Source organism: Mobula birostris, chromosome 9 (assembly GCF_030028105.1).
Source record: "Mobula birostris isolate sMobBir1 chromosome 9, sMobBir1.hap1, whole genome shotgun sequence".
Classification (NCBI taxonomy): domain Eukaryota; kingdom Metazoa; phylum Chordata; class Chondrichthyes; order Myliobatiformes; family Myliobatidae; genus Mobula; species Mobula birostris.
The window spans coordinates 145,495,586-145,521,319 of NC_092378.1; the positions used below are offsets into that span (position 1 = coordinate 145,495,586).

The 25,734-nt window shown below is 44.5% G+C and overlaps 1 protein-coding gene across 4 annotated transcripts in view; it reads left to right on the top strand.

Moving 5' to 3' along the window:
• The window catches only part of caskin1 (CASK interacting protein 1), a 732,522-nt gene that overhangs the window by 527,575 nt on the left and 179,213 nt on the right, over positions 1–25,734 (top strand). For all 4 annotated transcript variants that reach the window (XM_072269050.1, XM_072269053.1, XM_072269054.1 and 1 more), the window contains exons 3-4: positions 6,165–6,262; positions 13,975–14,120. In XM_072269050.1, the coding sequence (XP_072125151.1) occupies positions 6,165–6,262; positions 13,975–14,120 (244 nt within the window). The remainder of the gene's footprint in view (positions 1–6,164; positions 6,263–13,974; positions 14,121–25,734) is intronic.

A 25,734-nucleotide genomic window follows, 5' to 3' on the forward strand; every position in this document is an offset into this window, starting at 1 on the left:
TCCAGCAGATTGTCTCTTGCTCAGACATCAGTCTATTGTGTCTCTGCTTGGTAATATGGATCCCATGTCTGAATCAACCCATTTTTCTGGGTTCTATGTCTGCTGGAAATGTGGTCTCCTACACATTGCCAGTAAATGTCACATTCCAGTGGATTGTGGCTGGTCCACATTCAGTGGCAACTTAAATAGGTGCAACTGCTAGTTAATGCAAATATAACAGCCAATGTTTCATGTAGATGTGCTCAATGGTTGGAAGAGTTTTACCCATGATGTACTGAGCCGAACCCACTGCCTTTTGTAGGATTTTCCGCTCGAAGGCATTGGTGTTCCCATTCCAGGCCGTAATGCAGCCAGTCAGCACACTTTCCACCGCACATCTAAAGAAGTTTGCCAAGGTTTTTGACAATATGCTGAACCTTCACAGACTCCTGAGGAAGTAGAGGTGCTGTCATGTTTTCTTCAGAATAATATTTATATGATGGGTCCAGGACAGGTCCTCTGAGATAGTGACACCCAGGAATTTAAAGTTACTGACACACACCACCTCTGATGATTACTGGCTCATGGGCCTCTGGTGTCCCTCTCTTGAAATCTACAATCAGTTCCTTGGTCTTATTGACATTGAGTGAGAGGTTGTTGTTATTACACCACTCAGCCAAGTTTTCCACCTCCCTCCTCTATGGTGATTCATCACCACCTTTGATACGTTCCACAACAATGGTGTCATTAGCAAACTTGTAAATGGTGTTGGAGCTGTAGTTAGCCACACAGTCATAGGTGTTAAGCGAGTGGACCAGGGGGCTAAGCACACATCCCTGTGGTGCTCCTGTGCTGATGGAGATTGTGGAGGAGATGTCTTTGCCAATTCGAACTGACTAGGGTCTGCAAGTGAGGAAAACCAAAATCCAGTTGCACAAGAGGGTACAGAGGCCCATGTCTTGGAGTTTACTGATTAGTTTTGAGGGGCTGATCTTACAGCTAGTAGTATTACACTAACCGCTACACCTCCATGAATGGCAGATCAGAACAAAGGCCTATTTATTATATTTATTCTATTTATTGTAGACACTATCACAAACTCAATAAAATGCCTTACCAGACAAGAACTGTGGAAAGTAATGTTACAGGTTAAAGAGCCTTCATTAGAACTGTGATAATGGAGGACCTTTGACTTGAAACATTAACTCTCTTCCTCTCTCCTCAGATGCTGCCTAACTTGCTGAGTATTTCCAGTGTTTTCTGTTTTCATTTCCAGCATCTGCAGTTACCTGATTTTTCAAGTTAATACAGTACATGACTAAAATGTCAAAGCTGAAACGCTGAGCTCTGACCATTAAACTGTGTGTCCTTGGCTTGTAGTTAACCATACGTATATTTTTGGTGACACTGATGTGAATATTAGCATTGTGAAGGCTGCCACTCCAGCAGAGACCTTCTATGTTGCACATAGTCACCTGTCAATGATACATGTGTGTCTCTAGATTACTCAAAGGCAGCACCTGAACTGAGCCAAACATTGCCAGCAATGTTTTCTTCTCCACACAGGAACCTGTTGTACATTAAGTAGAAACTAGTAGCATAGTGCAGTACTCACTTATTAAATGAAACAATCCTGTCACTTCCCAGCAATAATTTTGCAAAGCAAACCTGTTTAATATATACTGCCTTCTTCAAAACTCTTATACGGAACTGGATATCATATTATTAGACTGCAATTTCACGAGATGGTGACGAGGAGGCATACAGGAGTGAGGTAGGTCAGCTGGTTGAGTGGTGCTGCAACAGCAATCTTGCACCCAGTGTCAGTGAGACCAGGGAACTGAATGTGCACTTCAGAAAGGGAAGTCAAGAGACACCAGTCCTCACTGAGGGTCCGCAGTGGAAAGGGGGAGCAGCTTAAAGCTCCCGTGTGTCATCATCTTTGGAGATCTATCCTGGGTCCAATGTATTGATGCAGTTATGGAGAAGTCTATAGTTTGAGGAGATTTGTTATGTCAATGAGACTAGCAAATTTCTATCGATGTACCATGGACAGCATTCTGAATTGGAGGGGCCACTGCGCAGGATCAGAAAAAGCTGCAGAGGGCTGTAAACTCAGCCAGCTCCAGCATGGGCACTAGCCTCCCCATCATCGAGGACGTCTGCGGAGAGACAGCATCTATCATGAAGAATCCTCACCATCCAGGACATGTCCTCTTCTAATTACTACCATCAGGGAAGCAGACAGGAAATTGATGACACGCACTCAACATACAGCTTCCTTCCTCTCGGCCATCAGATTTCTGAACAGGCACCGAACCAACCTATGAGCACTACCACACTTCGTGCTGTATATTTACACTATTTTTATACATTTCGTATTGTAGCTTATATGATTTTTTTTACATATTGTACTGTATTGCTGATGCAAAGACATCAAATTCCGCAACATTTGTCAGTGATAATAAACCAGATTCTGATTCTATAAACACTGGGAATCCCCAGCAAAGTGATTCCTGTTAGAGAGAAAAGAGATTTCTATCAATCTGATTTATTTGAACCGGCTGGGTCTCTTTATTCCTGCTGGAACTCCAGTGCAAAGCTCCATGTTTAAGACTACTGGCTTCCGCCGTGATACTTTCCACAATGAGTGAGCCAAATGTGGAAAGTCTAGTTGGGAAACCTATTATCATGAGACACCCTCAGGTTTTGTACCGCTCTCCAACCACATTTCCCTTAATCCGTTCTTGTGTCCAACTGTGCCAAATTGCTAGTACTGAGTGCTAAAAGTAGCTCAGTTGTTTTTCCAAGCGGTTGAACAGGAGGTGCCGGTGGTGATAATGATATCGGTGATTATGTCTGTTGTTCTCTGTTGTGGGCTACCAATGAACACCGTATCCAGTGTATGACGCTGTTTGGAATGTCTATCAAAGGACAATGCCTACAGCTTATCAAACAAACGCCTGCTAAAGTTGTTGATTATTTGGGGGTTGGGGGGGACAAGTTGGTGCAGTAGTTGGAGCTGCTGTCTTACAGCTCCAGAAATCTGGGTTCATACCAAACCTCCAGTACCATATCTATGAAGATTAAGTGCAAACGTAGAATCTAGAAAGTAGAACAGTACAATGAAGGAAAAAAACCTTGAAAAATAAGTCCTCTAAACCTTAGCAGTGCAGGTCTCTTGATGGATTACTCCTCTGCTGAGGTATAGTCCACAGGTAACAGTCACCCTTTATCTCTGACCTCAGACTTAACCTTCAAAACAGCTACTTAACTTTGGCAAGCATAACATTGTAGTTGAGAACTTGCCTGCATCCAAACAGGAACATTCTAATCCTAGTTGACTTTTAGATTCAAAGTTCAAAGTACATTTATTATCAAAGTATGTATACTATAGACAACCTTGAAATTCATCTTCTTAAGGCAGCCACAAAAACAAAGAAACAAATAGAATCCATTAAAAAAGACCGCCAAACACACAATGTGCAAAAAAAGAAACAAATCGTGCAAACGATAAAAAGTAAACAAATAGCACTCAGAACTAAAGTTCATGGAAGTGGGTCCAAGGCCATGAAGCCAGTTCATCACTGAAGCCAGTCCAGGTGCCTGATAGATGCAGGCCATAGCATCAGTTCAACGCTGAGACAAGATTCAGATTTACTTATCACACGTACATCGAAACGTACAGTGAAATGCATTGTGTGCATTAACAACCAGCACACCCAAGGATGTGCTGAGGGAAGCCCATACGACACGTCCCACACTTCAGCCCCGACATAGCACGCCCGCCATGCTTGGCAGCAAGCTACACAAACAGCAACAACAACAACAAAGCAAAACAAGAAAACAACTGCAAAACAACTCCCTTTCCCATCACTGGCTCACACACACGGACAGTCCTCCAAACCCAGGGCAAGCCATCTCTGCACCTCCAGTCCTTATCCCCAAGGTCTCACTCTCACAGACTTCAGACTTCACCAATCATGGGTTTGGTCATCAGCCGCAGACTTCCAAGTCACATGTTCCAAACTAGATTTTCCAAGTCAAGTCAAGTCAGATTTATTGTCAGGTGCAGAAGTACAGTAGGGTACAGGTACAATGAAAACCATGCTTGCAGCAGCATCACAGCCGCATGGGTACAGACAGCAAACAGAATATAAATTATACAACAGTGAAGGGAAATAAAGACTATCCAGTGTAAGACTTCAATGCAGAGACATGTCCATGGTAGTGCAAGAGGAGGTTTGTAATGTTCCATTGCTGAGGTCGGGTCAGAGGTCTGCAAGTTGGTTCAAGAGCCTGGTGGTTGCAACCGTCTTTTCAATACAACCCTTTTCTCCAGTGAAGAGGTACAGGAGCCTGAAGATACACAGTCAACATTTTAGGAACAATTTCTTCCCCTCTGCCATCAGATTACCGAATGGACAATGAACCCATGAACACCACCTCATTATTTATGCTCACTTTCTGTGTTACTTATTTATCTTTTTAATATACAGTTCTTACTGTAATATACAGTATATTTTACATATTGCACTGTACTTCTGCCACAAAACAACAAATTTCACAACATACAATCCACTTTATTAGGTACATCTGCTCATAAATACAACTATCTGATTAACCAATCATGTTCAAAAACTCAATACATAAAAGCATGCAGACATGGTCAAGAGGTTCTGTTGTTGTTCAGACCAAATATCAGAATGGGGAAGAAATCTGATCTATGAGACTGATCGTGAAAAGATTGCTGGTGCCAGATGGGGCTGTTTGAGTATCTTAGAAACTGCTGATCTCCCAGGACTTACAAGCACCACAGTCTCCAGGGTTTACAGGGAATGGTGTGATATACACCTAGTGAGCGGCAGTTCTGTGGGCAAAAATGCCTTTGTAATGAGAGAGGTCAGAGGAGAATGGCCAGACTGGTTCAAGGTGACAGGAAGACAATAATAACTCAAATGCCCATGCATTACAACAATAGACAATAGACAATAGGTGCTGGAGTAAGCTATTCGGCCCTTCGAGCCAGCACCACCATTCACTCTGATCATTCACAATCAGCACTCCATTCCTGCCTTCTCCCCATATCCCTTGACTCCACTATCTTTAAGAGCTCTATCTAACTCTTTCTTGAAAGAATCCAGAGAATTAGCCTCCACTGCCTTCTGAGGCAGAGCAATCCACAGATCCACAACTCTCTGTGTGAAAAAGTTTTTCCTCAACTCCGTTCTAAATGGCCTACCCCTTATTCTCAAATCGTGGCCACTGGTTCTGGACTCCCCCAACATCGTGTCCAATCCCTTACTATTATTAAGGGCATCCGTTAGTCTTTCGAGACCATGGATCTGCACCTGGAAAGTCTTCACTCTCCAGGGCACAGGCCTGGGCAAGGTTGTATGGAAGACAGGCAGTTGCCCATGCGGCAAGTCTCCCCCCTCCACGACACCGATGTTGTCCAAGGGAAGGGCATTATGACCCATATAGCTTGGCACCAATGTCGCCACAGAGCACTGTGTGATTAAGTGCCTTGCTCAAAGACACAACACGCTGCCTCGGCTGGGGCTCGAACTCATGACCTTCAGATCGCTAGTTGAATGCCTTAACCACTTGGTCACGTGCCCACATAATCCTTTAATAATCTTATATGTTTCAATCAGATCCCCTCTCATCTTTCTAAATTCCAGTGTTTACAAGCCCACTCGCTCCAATCTTTCGACATACGACAGTTCTGCCATCCTGGGAATTAACCTCGTGAACCTACAACAATGGTGTGCAGAAGAATATCTCCAAACCACAACATGTCAAACCAAAGTGGATGGGCTACGGCAGCAGGAGACCATGGACGCACACTCAGCCGCCACTTTATTAGGTACAGGAGTTATTGAATAAAGTGGACACTGAGTAAATCTAATTCAGATTCAGATTCTGATTCTGATTCCTGAACCTGGTGGTCTGTGCAGTAGTGTTCCATTTCTGAGGATGAATTCCAGTCATCTGTCCCATGATTCTCAGCCCAGCCAAGATAGAACTAAGCCACAAAAGACCTGGCAATCCAGGAATAGATCAAGACCTGAGAATTATGGTCTGTGTGGCACAGTCTTCTTTAAAACAAACCAGACCCCCTGGACAGGCAGCAAAAATTGTTGGTGGCCTACTGATCTCCTTCTTGCTCTTTGTTCCCACAGGTTTTCTGCTCTGCACCACGCTGCCCTCAATGGGAATACCGAGCTCATCTCTCTGTTGATCGAATCCCAGGCCATGGTCGACATCAAGGACAACAAAGGTAATTTATTAGCCAGCAGCTCTGCAAGTTTGACCTTCACCCTGGGTAGACCCCAGTACAGTTACTCAATTCCTGGGTCAGATACACACTGCACTGTGCAAGCAGTTGGGCATTTTTATCGAATTAAGAAATATTAATCAGATAAGGATTAAAGAGAGAGATTAACTTCTGTCACATGCACATCAAAATGTGTAATTAATGCATTGTTTCTGTCAACGACCAACACAGACTGAAGATTGTGTTGGGGGAAGCCCGCACGTGTTACTACACTTCCAGCATCAACGTACAGTGGTGAACCTGTGGAATTCATCGCCACAGGCAGCTGTGGAGGCCCAGTCATTGAATATATTTAAGACAGAGGCTGATAGATTTGTGATTAGTCAGGGCATGAAAGATACGGGGAGAAGGCAGGAGATTGGGGCTGAGAGGGAAAATGAATCAGCCATGATGAAATGTTGGAGCAGGCTCAATGGGCCAAATGGCCTAATTCTTTTTCCTATGCCTTATGGTCTTATAACACGCCCACAATTTACGAACCCTAATCAAGTAGTGACAGGAGCGAGATATGCATGTAGTGTCCGAGTTAAAGTGCAGAATTCTCAGGAAAGTTATGTACTGTATGCCTTTATTCAGGAAAGATATTGGGGCTGCACCATGCAATTCCAGTCTCAGGAGACTAATGTCAGTCTAAGAAAATTACTGGAAAAAATTTCTACAGGACATGATTAATCTACACTCGGAAAGGTTGGGATTAATGAAGAACAGTAAACATGGTGTGTTGGAAGGAAATCCTGCCTGACAGAATGTAATCTGACTGAATTTTTCAGAGGTAATAGGATAGCGCAGTTGATGTGAACATATAACATTCCATGAGGACGCATGAGAACATATAACATTCCATTTGGCACTTTGCTTAGAACTTATGGGATCCAAGTAGAGGTGCTAAATTGGATCGAAAATTGGCTCGGTAATTAGAGGCAGAAGGTAAAAGTAAAGGGTTGCTTGGTGATTGGAAGCCTATGACTATTGTGTCATTGCGCAGACCCTTACTGTTTCCTATTCACTGTACGTTAACAATCGGGATATGGACGGAAGAGGTATGAGTGGTGAATGCACAAATAGCATAAAAATGATGATGCTCATGATAGTGAAGAGGGTCTCATTCTAAAGGAAGCAAGCGTTTTCCACTGAGGTTGAGTAAGACTAGAGCTAGAGGTCACGGGTTAAGGGTGAAAGGTGAAACGTTTAAAGGGGACATGAGGATAAAATTCACTCAGAGAGTAACGGCAGTGTGCCAGAGGAGGTGGCGGATGCAGGTTCAATGTCAACATTTAACAGAAGTTTGGATAAGTACATGGATGGGAGGGGTATGGAGGGCTATGTTTCCAGATGCATATCGATGGGAGTAGACAGCATTATAGTCTTTGGAAGGAACTAGATGGGCCAAAGGGCCTGATTGTGCACTGTAGTTCTATGATGATATGGGGTAATCAGTAAGGAGGGCAAGGCAATAGCAGATGAACGGTAATCCTGTGATGTGATGCATTTCAAAAGAACTACTAAAGCTATGGCAAGCATTGTAGAGGATTGAAGAAGAGAAAGGCACAACAAAATGATCAAAGAGGTCATAATGTTGTTTCCTGAGGTAATGACAAAGGTTGTGCTGGTTACTTCAGGAACTGAACGACAGCAGGGAAGCAGCAAATCTTGAACCAGTTTGTGTGGGACTTCGAGCTTCTGTACCCCCTGCCCGAAGGTAGCTACGAGAGGATGGCGTGGGCTGGATGGTGGGCATCTTGGATGATGGAGGGTGCCTTCTTGAGCAGTGTCTTTTGGAGGTCCTACCAATAGGAGGGAGGGATGCGCCCATGACCTGTTGGGCTGAGTCCACTCCTGTGCGTTCCAATTGTCATATCAGACCATGAGGCGAACAGTCAGGATACTTTATAAAGTACGTTTGTAGAGGTTTGTCAGAGTGTTCGGTGATGAGCCAAACCTCCTTACCTTGGCGAATTTGATGCACTTCTCCAGTACTGGTATATAATCCTCCTGTTAGCATGACATCAGCAATGCCAAATCTTCATCAACTCTTCATATTTCATGTTATAAAAGAGCAGTAATTTGAAAATCATTGAATATTCAGAGGGGAAAGCTAATTTCTTGCTGAAAATGACTTCATTATTTTTCCATTTCACAGCATTGAAATGCTGAAATGTGAAGCACTTTATAAAATCTCTCTGAAGTTAGGATTGATTAGTTACATTCTGGGATTTCACCTTTGTCTCTTTCCAGAATTTTATCCTAATTTCACATCTCCCTTCCCTAGAAGCAAAAATGTTTTGCAATAATTTATGTATGAGAAAGAGTCCAATTTTCTTTTCATATAACTTTCCATGCTGGGAAAAGGAGATACTGTACATCATTTAGACAGCAGCTTAGAACATAGAACATAGAATAGTACAGCACAGTACAAGGCCCTTCGGCCCACAATATTGTGTTAACCCTTAAACCCCACCTCCCATATAACCCCCACATTAAATTCCTCCATATACCTGTCTAGCAGTCTCTTAAATTTCACTAGTATACCTGCCTCCACCACTGACACAGGCAGTGCATTCCATGCACCAACCATTCTCTGAGTGAAAAACCTTCCTCTAATATCCCCCTGGAACTTCCTGCCCCTTACCATAAAGCTAATGTATTTTAACAACTCCAACACCTCCTCTCCCTTAATATCAACATGCTCCAGAACATCAACCTCACTCATATTGTCCTCACCTTCATCAAGTTCCCTCTCATTGGTGAATACCGAAGAGAAGTATTCACCGAGGACCTCGCTCACTTCCACAGCCTCCAGGCACATCTTCCCACCTTTATCTCTAATCGGTCCTCCCTTCACTCCTGTCATCATTTTGTTCTTCACATAACTGAAGAATGCATTGGCGTTTTCCTTTACCCTACTCGCCAAGGCCTTCTCATGCCCCCTTCTTGATCTCCTCAGCCCCTTCTTAAGCTCCTTTCTTGCTACCCTATATTCCTCAATAGACCCTTGGTGATCCTTGCTTCCTAAACCTCATGCATGCTGCCTTCTTCCACCTGATTAGATTTTCCACCTCACTAGTCACCCATGGTTCCTTCACCCTACCATTTTTTATCTTCCTCACCGGGACAAATTTATCCCTAAACATCAACCACATGTCCTTAGCACATTTCCCTGCAAAAACATTATCCCAATTCACACTCACAAGTTCTAGCCTTATAGTCTCATAATTTGCCCTTCCCCAATTAAAAATTTTCCTGTCCTCTCTGATTCTATCGTTTTCCATGATAATGTTAAAGGCCAGGGAGCGGTGGTCACTGTTCCCCAGATGCTCACCCACTGAGAGATCTGTGACCTGACCTGGTTCATTACCAAGTACTAGATCTAGTATGTCATTCCCCCTATTCGGCCTGTCAACATATTGTGACAGGAATCCATCCTGGACACACTTAACAAACTCTGTCCCATCTACCATTGGAACTAATCAGGTGCCAATCAATATTAGGAAGTTAAAGTCACCCATGACAATAACCCTGCTATTTTTGCACCTTTCCCAAACCTGCCTCCCAATCTGCTCCTCAGTATCTCTGCTGCTATCAGGGGGCCTATATAATACTCCCAACAGAGTAACTGCTCCCTTCCTGTTCCTGACTTCTACCCATACTGACTCAAAAGAGGATCCTGCTACATTACACACCCTTTCTGTAGCTGTAATAGTATCCCTGACCAGTAATGCCACCCCTCCTCCCCTTCCCCCCCCTCCATCCCTTTTAAAGCACTAAAATCCAGGAATATTGAGAATCCATTCCTGCCCTGGTGCCAGCCAAGTCTCTGTAATGGCCACTACATCATAATTCCATATATGTATCCAAGCTCTCAGTTCATCACCTTTGTTCCTGATGCTTCTTGCATTGAAATACACACACTTTAGCCCTTCTACCTTACTGTCTTTACACCCTTTATTCTGCTTCTCTTTCCTCAAAGCCTCTTTATATGTTAGATCTGGCTTAACTCCATGCACTATACTTGCAGTTCTTGCATGACCTTTGTCCTTCTCCACCTCACTATCTGCTCTAACACTCTGGTTCCCCTCCCCCTGCAAATCTAGTTTAACCCCCCCCCCCAGAGCAGCACTAGGAAAGGGGCCATTCTTACCCAATCTGGCCCATCCATCACTCCAGACTCACCAATATGGGTCAGTATTCCTTCAGTTTACGGGTTCCTAATTTGGGGCCCAGAGACACCTCAGTTAATGGCAGTGGTCCATGGCATTAAAAAAGGTTGGGAAACCCTGCCTGAGTTGATCCAGCAAGCCAGTCAGTTCAAGGTGGCCACTTTATGTAGGCCTGACCACGATGTCCACGTCCTGTGTATGAATAATAAAATCATGGAGCCTATTATTAAAGATAAGGTTTTGTGGAGCTTGGAGGTGCATGACAAAGTTGGCCAAAGTCAGCATGGTTTCCTTAAGGGGAAATCTTGCCTGACAAATCTGTTGGGATTCTTTGAGGCAGAATAGACAAAGGAGAGTCAGTGGATATTATTTACTTAGATTTTCAGAAGACCTTTGACAAGGTGCCACACATGAGGCTGCTTAACAAGATAAGAGCCCATGGTATTACAGGAAAGATACTAGCATGGATAGGTGATTCTGGGAATGATGGAGTTAACATATGAGGAGCATTTGGCCGATTTGGACCTGTACTCACTGGAATTTAGAAGAATGTGTGGGGATCTCATTGAAACCTACCAAACGTTGAAAGAACCAGATAAGGTAGATGTGGATGGGATGTTTCCTGTGGTGGGAGTATCCAGAAGTAGAGGGCAAAGCCTCAAAATTGAGGGGCGACCCTTTCGAACAGAGGTAAAGAGGAATTTTTTTTTTAGCCAGAGAGTAGTGAATCTGTGGCGTGCCCTGCCAGGGACAGCTATGTGCATATTTAAAGTGAAAATTGATCACTTCCTGATTGGTCAAGGCATCAAAGTTTATGGCAAGCAGGCAGGTGAGTGGGGTTGAGAGGGGTCCAGGATCAACCATGATGGAATGGCAGAGCAGACTCGATGGGCTGAGTGGCCTAATTCTGCTCATATGTCTTATGGTATTATGGTCTAAGACTGGATGATTGATAGGAGACAAAGAGTCAGAATAAATGGGGTCTATTCTGGTCGACTGCTGGTGACTATTAGGGTTGTGCAGGGGTCAGTATTGGGACCACTTCTTTTCACAAAATTGTCAGTGATTTGGACGATAGAATCGATAGCTTTGTGGTCAAGTTTGCAGATGATACAAAGGTAGGTGGATGGGAAGGTAAGAATGAGGAAGCAGGGAGTCTGCAGAAGAGTGTAGATTGGAAGAGTGGGAAAATAAGTAGCAGATGGAATATAGTGTAGGGAAGTGTATGGTCATGCACCTTGGTAGAAATAAAGGCATGGACTATTTTGTAACTGGGGAGAAAATTCAAAAATCAGAGGTTCAAAGGGACTTTGGAGTCCTTGTGTAGGATTCCCCAAAGGTTACCTTGCAGATTGAGTCAGTGGTAAGAAAGGAAAATGCAATGTTAGCACCTATTTTGAGAGAACTAGAATACAAAAGCAAGGATGTTATGCTGAGTGGTTGGATGGCACTTGAAGTATTTTGAGCAGTTTTGGGACACTTATCCAAGAAAAGATATCCTGGTATTGGAGAAGATCCAGAGGAAGTTCACGAGAATGACATCAGGAATGAAAGGGTTAACATATGAGGAGAATTTGATGGCTCTGGGCCTGAACTCGCTGGAGTTTAGAAGGATGAGGGGGATCTCCCTGAAACCTATTGAATAGTGAAAGTCCTAGATAGAGTGGATGTGGAGAGAATGTTTCCTATAATGGAGAACAGAGATGAGGAGGGATTTCTTTTGCCAGAGGATAGTGAATCTGTGAAATTCATAAACAAAGATGGCTAACTCATTGATTATACTTGATAGGTTCTCAATTAATCAGGATATCAAAGGTTACAGGGAGAATGGATTGAGAGGAATAATAAATCAGCCATGATAGAATGGCAGAGCAGATTTGATGAGCCAAGTGGCCTATGTCTGCTCCTATATCTCATGGTCTTACAGATTTTTAGTATTTAAATAGTATTTAATACTTGATTTAGATTAGACAAGGGAAGTTATCTACAGTTCGTGGAATAATTCTTTAAAACACAGTGTTTTATGACAAATTATTAGATTGCCCAGTGCTGAAAAAGTTGGCCCTTGAGGTGAGCTGTTGGCTTAATCTTCTACCACCTTCCCTAAGCAGGCTGCAAGTGATTAGGAGAGCAGGGTCTTGGTGAGAGTAAATTTGGAGTGCAGTTTTGTCAGCATTATATAAAGAAGCATGCCTTTGCAAAGGCAGCAGTTCGGAGACAGTTCATTCTGAGAAGGAGTCATCTGAAGAGGCATGCTTGAGCGAGTCTGGCCAATCCCCAATGGATTTAGAAGTACGAGAGCTGACATTTAACATGTAAGATTCTGACATGCCTAGCAAATGATTCTTCTGGGTTAGGGAACTCAAAACGTAATATAGTTTTATTTAAGGGTTATTTATTTAAGATGGAGGTGAAGAGGGATTTCTTCGCCAGGATAAATCTTTAGCATTCTCTTTTACATGGAGCTATGGAGTCAGAGTTGTTGAATGTATAGACTATTTTTAATTTTATTTACTTATCAAGAAACAGTACAGAGTAGGCCCTTTTGGCCCTTCGAGCCTCGTTGCCCACAATCCCCCCAATTTAATCCTGGCCTAATCACAGGACAATTTACAATGGCCGATTAACCTACCATCTGGTAAGGTCACGGGGAGAACATGCAGGCAGCAGTGGGAATTGAACCTGGGTCGCCTGTACCGTAAAGCGTTGTGCTAACCACTATGCTACCGTGCCGCCCCAGATTTTCGGGCTTGAACTGCAGGGGAGTCAAGGATTATGAAGAATGGGCCAGAAGTTGGAGATGAAGTCAGGTTTTGATCACCCCTGGTTATATTGACTGGCGGAATGGCCTTAAGGGAGCTCATGACCAATTTTGAGTCCAATTCAAAATAAGTTGAATTGGTTTATTATTGTCACATGTACTGAGGTACAGTGAAAAACTTTTTTGTGCTGTCATTCACATCAGTTTATCAATGTAGTTCAAGAGGAAACAGTAAGAGAGGGCAGAATAAAACGTTACAGTTACAGAGAAAGAAATACGGTGAAAGGCCACAACAAGTTAGATTGTGAGGTGAACTTTCTTACTTACTGTCCTTTACGCTGTTGGTGTTTAGGGCAGCAATGAAGGCTTCTTTCATTGCTCTTCCTGTAACAGTTTTATTTTTGGCCAGTCAGAGTTGTTAGCCCTGAGCCGAACCCTTGAAGCTGGAGGACTGGTGGACCACTCTTAGTCTAGTCTTTACCCTTTGACCTGTTTGGCCTGGGCGACCCTACTAAGAGTCAAAGCACAAGGTCCTGATGCCAGCTAACATAGCTTTCAGGGTCATTGAGGCACACAAGCCCCCAAACCCTATGACAAAGTTGAGGTCCTTTCGGTTGATTGTGAGGTGGAGAGTCCACCTTATCATACGAGGGGACCGTTCGGTAGTCTTACAGTGGCTGGGTAGAATCTGTCCTTGAGCCTGGTTCTGTTGACGTGCCTCTGGTCCTATGTTACAGCGATGAGACCATTACACTACGCAGCGTGGCAGGGGAAGGCGGAGCCGATGAAAATGCTTCTGAAGGCAGCATCGAGCGTGAACTCACAATCGGAGGAAGGGCAGATCCCGCTGCATCTGGCTGCCCAGCACGGACACTATGAAGTGGTGAGGAGAGAATTTCCAAGTTAAACATTATTGTTTTTTTTTGTGTCCTTTCCTAGACTGAGATGGAAAGATGATTAAATTATACTTGCGACCTGACTGATTTATTGGCCTAAATATATTTCACTGGGGAAGGGACAATCCATGGGCACAACCATAACTCTGAGTGTGTGTGTGCATAACCCTGTAAACAATCCAATAAATAATGTATAGTGATGAATTATTTCCACTTTACATTGTAGTTGAACCTAATGGGTAAATGAACCAGAGGGCAGAGGAGGCAAGTTCTTTTGCAATGGTGATACGTGATCAGGACACACTGTGTAAACAGTTTCAACAGTAACTTCATAAAGAGAAATACTGTACAATTTTACATGGAAAAAAAATCTCGTTTATTGGGGTCTCAAACTAATTGGGACATTCTTCCTGAAACAGGCCTAAAGAACTGTTGAACATTAAAGGGTCTAAATCAAAGGTTCCCAGCGTTTTTTATGCCATGGATTCCTATGATTAACTGAGGTGTCCATGGCCCCCAGCTTGGGAACCTTTGGTCTAGATAGAATAGATGAGGAGAGGATGCTTCCCAGTGGTAGGGGAGTCTAAGACCGGAGGGCACAGCCTCAGAACAGAGGGACATCCATTTGAAGAGATGAGGAGGAATTTCTTTAGCCAGAGTGTGGTGAATCTGTGAAATCCATTGCCACAGATGGTTGCGGAAGCCAAGTCAGTGGATGTATTTAAAGTGGAGCTTAATAGTTTCTTGAATGGTAAGGGTGTCAAAGGTTACAGGAAGAAGGCAGGAGAATGGGGTTGAGAGGGATAATAAATTGGCCATGATGCAATGGCAGAGCAGACTTGTTGGGCTGAATGGCCTAATTCTGCTCTAATGCCTTATGGTCATATGGAATGAATGGTCCTTTCTTTGTTGATCAGATTCTATAAAGTGTGTTGCAATGATGAAGAGGGAATCTGTTGCTTTCGGGTTGCTCCCTGTTTAAGGACTGCATCAGATTGTTAACTGCTCTCTGGGTTCTAACAGTGATTGTAGAGGCTCCCAGAGACTTGGGAGGTGACAGAATAGCATGCTGGTTAGATTAATGGACAAAGAGCAGTATGCTTAGCCATTGACCAGAGAAATTAGTTCAATTCTCTTTTCTTAATTTCTATTTTTATTTATTTATTGGGATACAAAGTGGAGTAGGCCCTTGCAGCTCTTTGAGCTGCACCGCTCAGCAACCCTCGTCTAATCACGGGACAGTTTACAATGACCAATTATAGTCATTGTCATAGTCATAGTTATACTTTATTGATCCTGAGGGAAACTGGTTTTCGTTACGGTTGCACCATAAATAATTAAATAGTAATATGTAAATTATGCCAGGAAATAAGTCCAGGACCAGCCTATTGGCTCAGGGTGTCTGACCCTCCAAGGGAGGATATGTAAAGTTTGATGGCCACAGGCAGGAATGACTTCCTATGATGCTCAGTGTTAACCCACCAACCAGTACATCTTTGGACTGTGGGAGGAAACCAGAGCACCCAGAGGAAACCCACATGGTCACAGAGAGAATGTACAAATGCCTTACTGGCAGCAGCTGGAATTGAACCTGGGTTACTGATACTGTAAACCATTGTGCTAACCACTATGCTACCGTGCCACTCTACTGCTTGTTTAATTTATCTATTTTGTGTGGAAATATATTATATATACATAGGCAGAATAAATACTGTACTTCACAGAGTTTTCTATCATTATGTATTGCATTGTACTGCTGCCGCAAAGACAACAAATTTCACGACATATTCCAGTGATATTAAACCGAATTCTGATTCCGACTTCCATCGTTGTATCCATACAATCTAAATTCAGGGATCTAAATGGATATGAATGGAAGAGGTATTGGCAGTAAACGCCCAGATGACACAACAATGGTAGTGGCTGGCTATTGAAATGGCCTGCTAATTCAGAGGCACTGTGTAATAGACATTAAACTCTAGCCCAATCAAAGGTGTCTGCTTCCTGAAATGAAGTCAGATTTTAAAAAATGTAGAAGAAGGGAGAGAATTTGATACCAATTGGGAATGTTCATCCATTTGGAATCTCCTATCGAGCCTGGTCTCATTTGCTGGGAGTTTTGCTTTTCAAAGAATAACATAAACATTCTTCTGAACAGGATCAAAGCAGCAGGCAAACTAAATCAAGAGATATTGCCTGCAGCGCACAGTACCATTTTCGAAAAATCGTGAGATGTCAATGTTTTAGTTTGTGAAGTGGTGCCTGGACCCTGAGGTGGTTCACCCAAGGTTAGCTTACTCCCTCACTAACAAAGCCCAGAGTCTCACCTTCCATTCCTTACCCCAACGATGCTTCTGCTTCTTTGTAATGTGCAAAGGTCATTCAGCTGAGCAAACTCTACAATAAATAAGAAGCTGTTTGAAGTGATGCATACGCATGCAGTACCCTCACAGATGGCCGTGCTCACATTATTGGAACAGTTATCACATCTCACTACTGATCTCTGGGTTGTATACGATGACATTTATATTCAAGGGTTCATTTAATATCAAAGTATGTATACAACTCTGAGATTCACCTTCTGCAGATAGTCACAAAACAAAGAAAACCATGGAAGTCAACCAAAGAAAGATATCAACCACAGCCCCCCCAAACTCCTATCCCCTCTCTTGCACACAAAAACCTAACAGGTCACTCCACACGGAGAAATGGCATCGAAAACATCAAACCCCAGATCCCCAACCCCCTAGCTCGCCCAAAAAAGCTAACATCTCACCCACACGGGAAAACAGCAACAAGAACATCAAACCCCAAACCCCCAACCACCTCCTTCGCACACAAAAAGCTAATAGGTCTCTCCGCACGGAAAACGGTAACGAGGATATCAAACTCCCAAGCCCCCAAACACCAACACGCCAACCGGCAACAAGAAAGAACGGGAAAAAACTCAGAAAACTGAAGGAGACCGATATGAATGACAGTTATTTTGAACTACAGCCAACAGTCGAATCCATCAATCTCCGAGGGGGACGTATGTACTTTGATAATAAAATTTACTTTGAACTCTGTGCTAAAAGGAGAAGTTGGACAAACTTGGGTTATTTTCTCTGGAGCAGCAGAGTTTGCAGGGTGATCTGATAGAGGCTTGTAAGATTATGAAAGGCATAGATAGACAGCTGGTTCATTTTCTCCAGGGATGAAATGTGCTAATACTGGAGGGCATGCATTTAAAGTGAGAGGGGGGAAAGTTCAAAGAAGATGTTATGGAGCAAGATGTTTTGAATAGGGCATGGTGGCTGCTTGGAATATGCTACCAGGGGTGATGGTGGGGGCAAATGTTAGAGGAGTTCATCACGCACAAAATTCTGGAGGAGCTTAAGACATCCAGTATCTGCACAATCTCTTGTGTTTAAGAGGTGGTAAAGAGAATCTTAGAAAGGTGAATGAATATTCAATGAATGGAACAATATGGACATTAGGTAGGCAGAAGGGATTCATTTAGTTAGGCATTTAACATAGAACATAGAACAGTACAGGCCCTTTGGCCCACTATGCTCTGCTGACCTTTCAGCCTACTCCAAGATCAATCAAACCCTTCCCTCCTACGTAGCCCCCGCTTTCTTTCATCCATGAGCCTAAGGGTCTCTTAAATGTCCCTAATGTATCTGCCTCGACCATTACCCCTGACAGGTGTTCCATGCACTCACCACTCTGTGTAAAATACTTACCTCTGACATTCCCCCCACCCCCCCAGAGTTTCCTCCAAATATCTTAAAGTTAGTTAATTACTAGTTTAAATAGTTTGGCCCAACATCATGGGTTGAAGGCCCTGTTCCTGTGCTGTACTTTTCTACGTTCTATGTCCTAGATCACTGTGTAGATATAGGCACGTCTGTAATTAGTCTTACAATTCACTTGTAAGTCAGGTTATGCAGGTGTATTCTACCAAACTTGGAACCTATTGGTTAAGTAGAAGAACTTTGAAATCAAGGTTTCTGGGTATATCACCACAGAAAAATGTAAAGGTCAACTTTCTGGGTAGTTTGTAAAGGTTTGAATAGGGGATCGGTGGGTTTCACACTTGTATGTTGGTCCAGTAGTCAAATTAAATTAAGCTTGGTATGATTCAACTATTTTTCTTGCAAAAGCATTTTGTATTTTCATTGTGATTTCATCGATTAGAACATAGAACATAGAAATCTACAGCACATTACAGGCCCTTCAGCCCACAATGTTGTGCCGACCGTGTAACCTACCCGAGAAGCTGCCTAGAATTTCCCCAGCGCATAGCCCTCTATTTTTCTAAGCACCATGTTACCTATCTAAGAGGCTCTTAAAAGACCCTTATCTAACCTTACTTAAAGCAATGAAACTGTGAAGCATAACGAATGTTTTAATGGAATATAAATTAAAAATATTACCTGTACTTTGAAGAAGAAAGGTAAATGTATTTTAAACCTAAGAAAAGTGCTCTTTTTTAAAATTGGAGCAAGGTGCGACTTATACACCAGTGGAAATTATACACTGACTTTTACCATAAGTCCACAGACTCCCAAATCCTGAAGTGATTCCCAATACAACGCTGCATGATGATAAGGAATACCAAGAGAAGCGAAGGAGATGCCGACAGGAGGAATTGCATTGTCGCATTGCAGAGCTCTCTGCCCAGTGTGATGGGATTGTTCCACTGTTTCATGTGTGACTTCTGCAGTTGTGCAGATAGAATGCGTTCAGTAGCAGGAGCAGTGTCCGATGAGGCCGTCACTCGCTCTGCTCACCCACAGCTCCAGCCCGCTGTTGCTGCGTCACTCCCCTCATTCAACTTCACTTTTCCAGCGGGGACTCCTCATGACCTCCTGCCAGTGCACAATATAGAGCCACTGCAGAAAGTGGAAGATGGATTTACAAGGATGCCACTGGAACTGGAACAGAAGCAATTATGGGGAAAGGTCCAATTCTGAGGCTCAGAACTGGAGATTTAGATACGATGAGATGAAAGTCCTCACATTTTCGACAGGGCTGCATCAAGAAGACAATTATATTCCAGGGGAGTCCAAAACCAGGAAGAATAATCTGTAATTGGGTGGATGGATTGGTAGTTGGATGTGCCAGTGAGAAAGAGGAGTTGAGCACGTGAAGATGCTTCGACAATCTGTGATTGGTCTCCAACCTCGTCGCAAATTCCTCTCACATAGACAGGTAGATGGGACTAGGCAGTAGATCAAAGTTCAAAGTACATTTACAACATTCACAACACGCTGGAGGAACTCAGCAGGTCGGGCAGCATCTGTGGAAACGATCAGTCAACGTTTCGGGCCGGAACCCTTCGTCAGGACTGTAGAGGGAAGGGGCAGAGGCCCTATAAAGAAGGTGGGGGAGGGTGGGAAGGAGAAGGCTGGTAGGTTCCAGGAGAAAAACCAGTAAGGGGAAAGATAAAGGGGTGGGGGAGGAGAAGCAGGGAGGTGATAGGCAGGAAAGGTGAAGAAGGAGTAGGGGAAAACACAATGGGTAGTAGAAGGAGGTGGATCCATGAGGGAGGTGATAGGCAGCTGGGGGAGGGGGCAGAGTGACATAGGGATAGAGGAAGGGGGGGGAGGGAATTACCGGAAGTTGGAGAATTCTACGTTCACACCAAGGGGCTGGAGACTACCTAGACGGTATATGAGATGTTGCTCCTCCAACCTGAGTTTGGCCTCATCATGGCTGTAGATGATGCTATGTATGGACATATCTGAATGGGAATGTGAAGCAGAGTTGAAGTGGGTGGCTACCGGGAGATCCTGTCTGTTGTGGCGGACGGAGCGGAGGTGCTCGACGAAGTGGTCCCCCAATCTGCGTCGGGTTTCACCGATGTAGAGGAGGCAGCACCAGGAGCACCGGATGCAATAGATGACCCCAACAGACTCACAAGTGAAGTGTTGCCTCACTTGGAAGGACTGTTTGGGGCCCTGAATGGTGGCAAGAGAGGAGGTGTAGGGACAAGTGTAGCACTTGCGCTTACAGGGATAAGTGCCGGGTGAGAGATCCGTGGGGAGGGATGTGTGGATCAGAGAGTCGCGGAGGGACTGATCCCTGCGGAAAGCGGAGAGGGGTGGAGAGGGAAAGATGTGCTTAGTGGTGAGGTCCTGTTGAAGGTGGCAGAAGTTGTGGAGGATAATGTGCTGGATCCGGAGGCTGGTGGGGTGGTAGGTGAGGACAAGGGGAACTCTGTCCCTGTTGTGGTGGAGGGAGGATGGGGTGAGGGCCGAAGTGCGGGAAATGAAGGAGATGCGGGTGAGGGCATCCAGCAGAAGGGAAACCACGATCCTTAAAGAAAGAGGGCATTTGAGATGTCCTGGAACGGAAAACCTCATCCTCGGAGCAGATGCGGCGGAGACGGAGGAACTGGGAATAGGGAATGGCATTTTTGCATGTGGCGGGGTGGGAAGAGGTATAGTCGGGGTAGTTATGAGAGTCAGTGGGCTTGTAGAACAGCAGTCCCCAACCACCGGGCCACAAAGCATGTGCCACCAGGCCGTGAGGAAACGAGTCAGCTGCACCTTTCCTCATTCCCTGTCACACCCACTGTTGAACTGGAACGCACGCGCGGTCATTACCTGCACGTCATCCATGTCAGCACGGGAAGGAGATCAACTCCTCGAGCTTGCAAATGAAGTCAAGGGTAAATATCCTGAGATAGCCACGAAAGCACTAAAAACGTTGCTTCCATTTCCAACATATCTCTGCAATGAATGCAACAGAAACTAAATTGCGGAATAGACTGGACATAAGGAACCCCCTTCGAGTATCGCTGTCTCCCATCACCTCTCGATGGCACCGTCTTGTTGCAGGAAAACAAGCTCAGGGCTCCCACTTATTCAGTGATATTGGTGTGTTGCAATGATTTTATATGTTCATACGGGGAAAATATGTGCTGTGTGTTTAATATCCAAACGTTACTTAAAACGTTATGATGCTATTGACTTACTTATATAACCATATAACAATTACAGCACGGAAACAGGCCATCTCTGCCCTTCTAGTCCGTGCCGAACGCTACTCTCACCTAGTCCCACCGACCTGCACTCAGCCCATAACTCTCCATTCCTTTCCTGTCCATATACCTATCTGATTTTTCTTTAAATGATAATATCGAACTTGCCTCTACCACTTCTACTGGAAGTTCGTTCAACATTTACTTCAAGCTCCCCTGTCCGCCCCTGATAATTGACTTATCAGTATATTCATGCGAGGAAAATATGTGCTGAGTGTTTAATATTAAATTCTTTAGATAAACCCTTTTAGAAATGAAATTGAGTGTATTAGCCATTTATCACCTATATTCCGGTCGTGATTACCCCCCCCCCCACCGAACAGAATCGCCAAAAGCGATTTGTAGGGGAAAAATCAGCACGTTCACGCATGCGCACTGGTGCCCAAGCAAGGCTTCATGGTCACTGTAGTCTTTCTTGGAGTGAACAACGTATTTGACTGCTACTCTTGTCTGTTGGCAACCCTACCACCGCGCCCCCCGCCCCCAGTCAGTCGGTCCGCAAGAATATTGTCAATATTAAACTGGTCCGCAGTGCAAAAAAGGTTGGGGACCCCTGTTGTAGAAGATGTCAGTGGACAGTCTGTCTCCAGAGATAGAGACTGAGAGATCGAGAAAGGGGAGAGAAGTGTCCGAGATAGACCAAGTGAATTTGAGGGCTGGGTGGAAGTTTGAAGTAAAGTCGATGAAATTGACGAGCTCAGCATGGGTGCAGGAAGCAGCACCAATGTAGTCGTCAATGTAGTGAAGGAAAAGTTGGGGAGCAGTAGCAGAATAGGTTTGGAGCACAGACTGTTCCACATAACCAACGAAGAGGCAGGCATAACTAGGGCCCATGTGAGTTCCCATAGCTACACCTTTAGTCTGAAGAAAGTGGGAAGAGCCAAAAGAGAAGTTATTGAGTGTGAGAACCAGTTCCGCCAACTGGAGGAGGGTAGTGGTGGTGGGGAACTGGGGAGGTCTATTGTCCAGAAAGTAGCGGAGGGCTTTGAGGCCTTCTTGATTGGTAATGGAGGTGTATAGGGATTGGACATCCATAGTGAAAATGAAGCAGTTGGGACCGGGAAACTGGAAGTTATTGAAGAGGTGGAGGGCATGGGATGTACCCCGGATGTAGGTGGGGAGGGACTGAACTATGGGTGACAAAATGGAGTATATTTATTATCAAAGTATGTATAAGTTATGCAACCCTGAGACTCGTCTCCTTACAGGCAGCCACAAAACAAGATCCCAATTTTTAAAAAAATGACCAAGGCCTATCGCACAGAGAGAGAAAATAAAACATATCATGCAAACAATAAAAGCAAGCAACAGCATTCAGAACGAAATTAACTCCATAGGCACGAAGTCCACAGCAGCAGGAGCACGTCCACAGTCTCAGTTCACCACACAGCAAGGCAAACAGTCGCAAAGCTTACAGACATGAAGCTGGACACAGCTGGGGCAGGGCAGCATTGTCCAGATGGGCTAAAGGGCCTGTTTCTGTGCTTTAGTACTCTATGAGTTTATAACGTCCCCTCCCACTTCCCAAATTAAGATGCAGCTGACAAACATCACCCTTGAGCCTTTCAAGTCCATCACCGGAGAGGAAGGGTACAGTAAAAAGAAAATTAAGAAGTAATTATCTGGCACTTCTCCCAGTTTGAAATGCTTCAACATCTCTAACTTCTATGAAATCTTAGCTGAGCAATCAAATTTGTTTCTGACTCTCCAAAGTTCCCCTCCCATCCCGCCACCTCCTGCTGAGTCCTGGACTGAGCGCAAGGCCCCTTCCCTTCCCAGGACGAGACATCTCCCCACTCAGGGGGATGCCTAAAGGCCTCACGTCAATGTCCAGGCCTGGGGGCTGCAGATTCCAGCAGCAAGATCAGAGAGAGACCTGGGTGGTTGGCCAGCTGGAAGGCAAACCTCCATGGTATCAGCAATCGAGCCAATTACTGGGAAATAATCTGATCCAAGTCTGCACATTCATCTCTGCCAGCACCTGATAAATATCCCAGCTAGTGCGGTTTTCTCATACTTCTAGCCTGTTTGTTCGTTCCTGCACTCTTTTCAAATCAGATTTAATTATCATTCGACCATACATGCATACAGCCAAATGAAACAGTGTTTCTGTGGGACCAAGGTGCGAAACATACACAGCACGTTCAAAATAGCGAGCAAAAAAAAACAGTCACGCAAAAAAAAACGCACAGACTCAGACCCTGCTTAACGCTGAGGATGGGTTCCTCGGAAACAAGAGAAAATCTGCAGATGCTGGAAATCCGAGCAACACACACAAAATGCTGGAGGAACTCAACAGGCCAGGCAGCATCAATGGAAAAAAGTACAGCCGACGTTTCTGGCCGAGACCCTTCGGCAGGACTGGAGAAATTAAACTGTGGAGTAGATTTGAAAGGTGGGGGGAGAGGAGAGAGAATCGCCAGGCGATAGGTGAAACCGGGAGAGGGATGAAGTAAGGAGCTGGGAAATTGATTGGTGAAAGATATACAGGGCTGGAGAAGGGGAAATCCAATAGGAGAGAACGGAAGGCTATGAAAGAAAGAAAAGTGGGTAGGAGCAAGGAGATATGGTGAGACAGGGAAAAGGAGATGGGGAATGATGAAGGAGAGGGGGGAGGTGCCATTACTGGAAGTTTGAAAAATCAATGTTCATGCCATCAGGTCGGAGTCTACCCAGACGGAATATAAGGTATTGTTCCTCCAACCTGAGTGTGGCCTCATCGCATCAGCAGAGGAGGCCGTGGATAGACATATTGGAACGGGAATGAGAAGTGGAATTAAAATGGGTGGGCACTTGCAGATCCCGCTTCTCCTGGCGGATCTCAGCGAAACGGTCTCCCAATCTACGTCGGGTCTCACCGAAATACAGGAGGTCACACAGGGAGCACCAGACACAGTGTGTGACCCCAACAGTCTCACATGTAAGGTGTCGCCTCACCTGGAAGGACTGAATGGGGCCCTAAATGGTAATAAGGGAGGAGATATAGGGTAAGGTGTAGCACTTGTTCCGCTTGCAAAGATAAGTGCCAGGAGGAAGATCAGTTGGGAGGGACGAATGGACAAGGGAGTTACGTAGAGAGCGATCCCTGCGGAAAGCAGGAAGTGGGATGGTGGGAAGATGTGTTGGAGATGGCGGAAGTTCTGGAGAATTATACGCTGGACACGGAGGCCGGTGGGATGGTAGGTGAGGACAAGAGGAGCTCTATCCTTGGTAGGGCGGCAGGAGGATGGGGTAAGAGCAGATGTGCATGACCTCCTTTTTCAAAGAAAGGAGCTTCCCTTCCTCCACCATCATCACTGCCCTCAACCGCATTTCTTCCATTTCACACCTGCAGCATCTTGCATTATCAAAGTCCAATAGGGTCTTGAATTTGCAAGAGAAATGTCCAAAAAAAGTTTTGTGTTCTGACCGAGTCAGTGTCAGCTCACCACTCTAAAGGCATTTGGTAATCTTTGTACTTCCAACCCTTTCTCCCAGTTCCTCGTATTCTGTGGAGAGACAGACTCCTATTGTCAGGGTCTTTCCTCTTCCCTCCCTCCTCCTTTGGAAGATCCCCAGTGGCTCTGGCAGTGATGACCTATCGATATTCGACACTGTATGGCATCATTCATGAGTAAACAAGTGTTAAAGAAAACAAAATGTAACATTGAAAAAAAACAATTAATAAAAAGAGCTCAATAAAAACGTGTTAAATATGAACATCTAAGACTGGCTTATATATATAGACTGATTGCATGTAGCTGTACATAAAGTATGTAATGTATGTCCCTTTAGAACACAGATGAGGAGGAATCTCTTTAGCCAGAGGGTGGAGAATCTGTGGAATTCATTGCCACAGACTGCTGTGGAGGCCAAGTCATTATGCATACTTAAAGCGGAAGTTGCTATGTTCTTGATTAGCCAGGGCATCAAAGGCTATGGGGTGAAGGCAGGAGAATGGAGTTGTGAGGCAAAGCAAATCAACCATGATTGAATGGCAGAGCAGACTCAATGGGCTAAATGTCCTAATTCTGTTCCTCCTCTCTCGTATGGTCTTATGGTCTAAGGGACTATAATGACACTAGGCATAGGGATGTGTGTACATAAGGTGACTCTGACTGGAGATGAAATGGAGGTGTTGATCAGTCTGATGGCTTGGGGAAGTAACTGCTTTTGTATCCGGTAATCCTGGCATGGATACTCTTAGCCTATACCCTGATGAGAATGGGACAAACAGTCCATGAGCAGGGTGTGTGGGATCCTTCTTGATATTGCTGACCTTTTTCCAGCACTTTTCTTTATATATCCCTTGACAGTAATTAGACTGGTGCCGGTGATGTATTAAATCTGTCCTCACCTGTTCTCCGAACCCTGCTGAATGAGATTCCCGGTGCCGTGTCTCCAGACCGAACATCTTCATGTACTTTGTCAGATTGTGAGGAGATGACTGCAGATAATTCCCACAGTCGGCAGGTCCATTCACAGCCCTTCATATCATGAACCGACTCATATCTGCATGCAGGAAGTCCAGGACAGCATATGAGCAAGGGCTAATGATTAGCAATTAACATTCGTGCCTCAGATGTGCC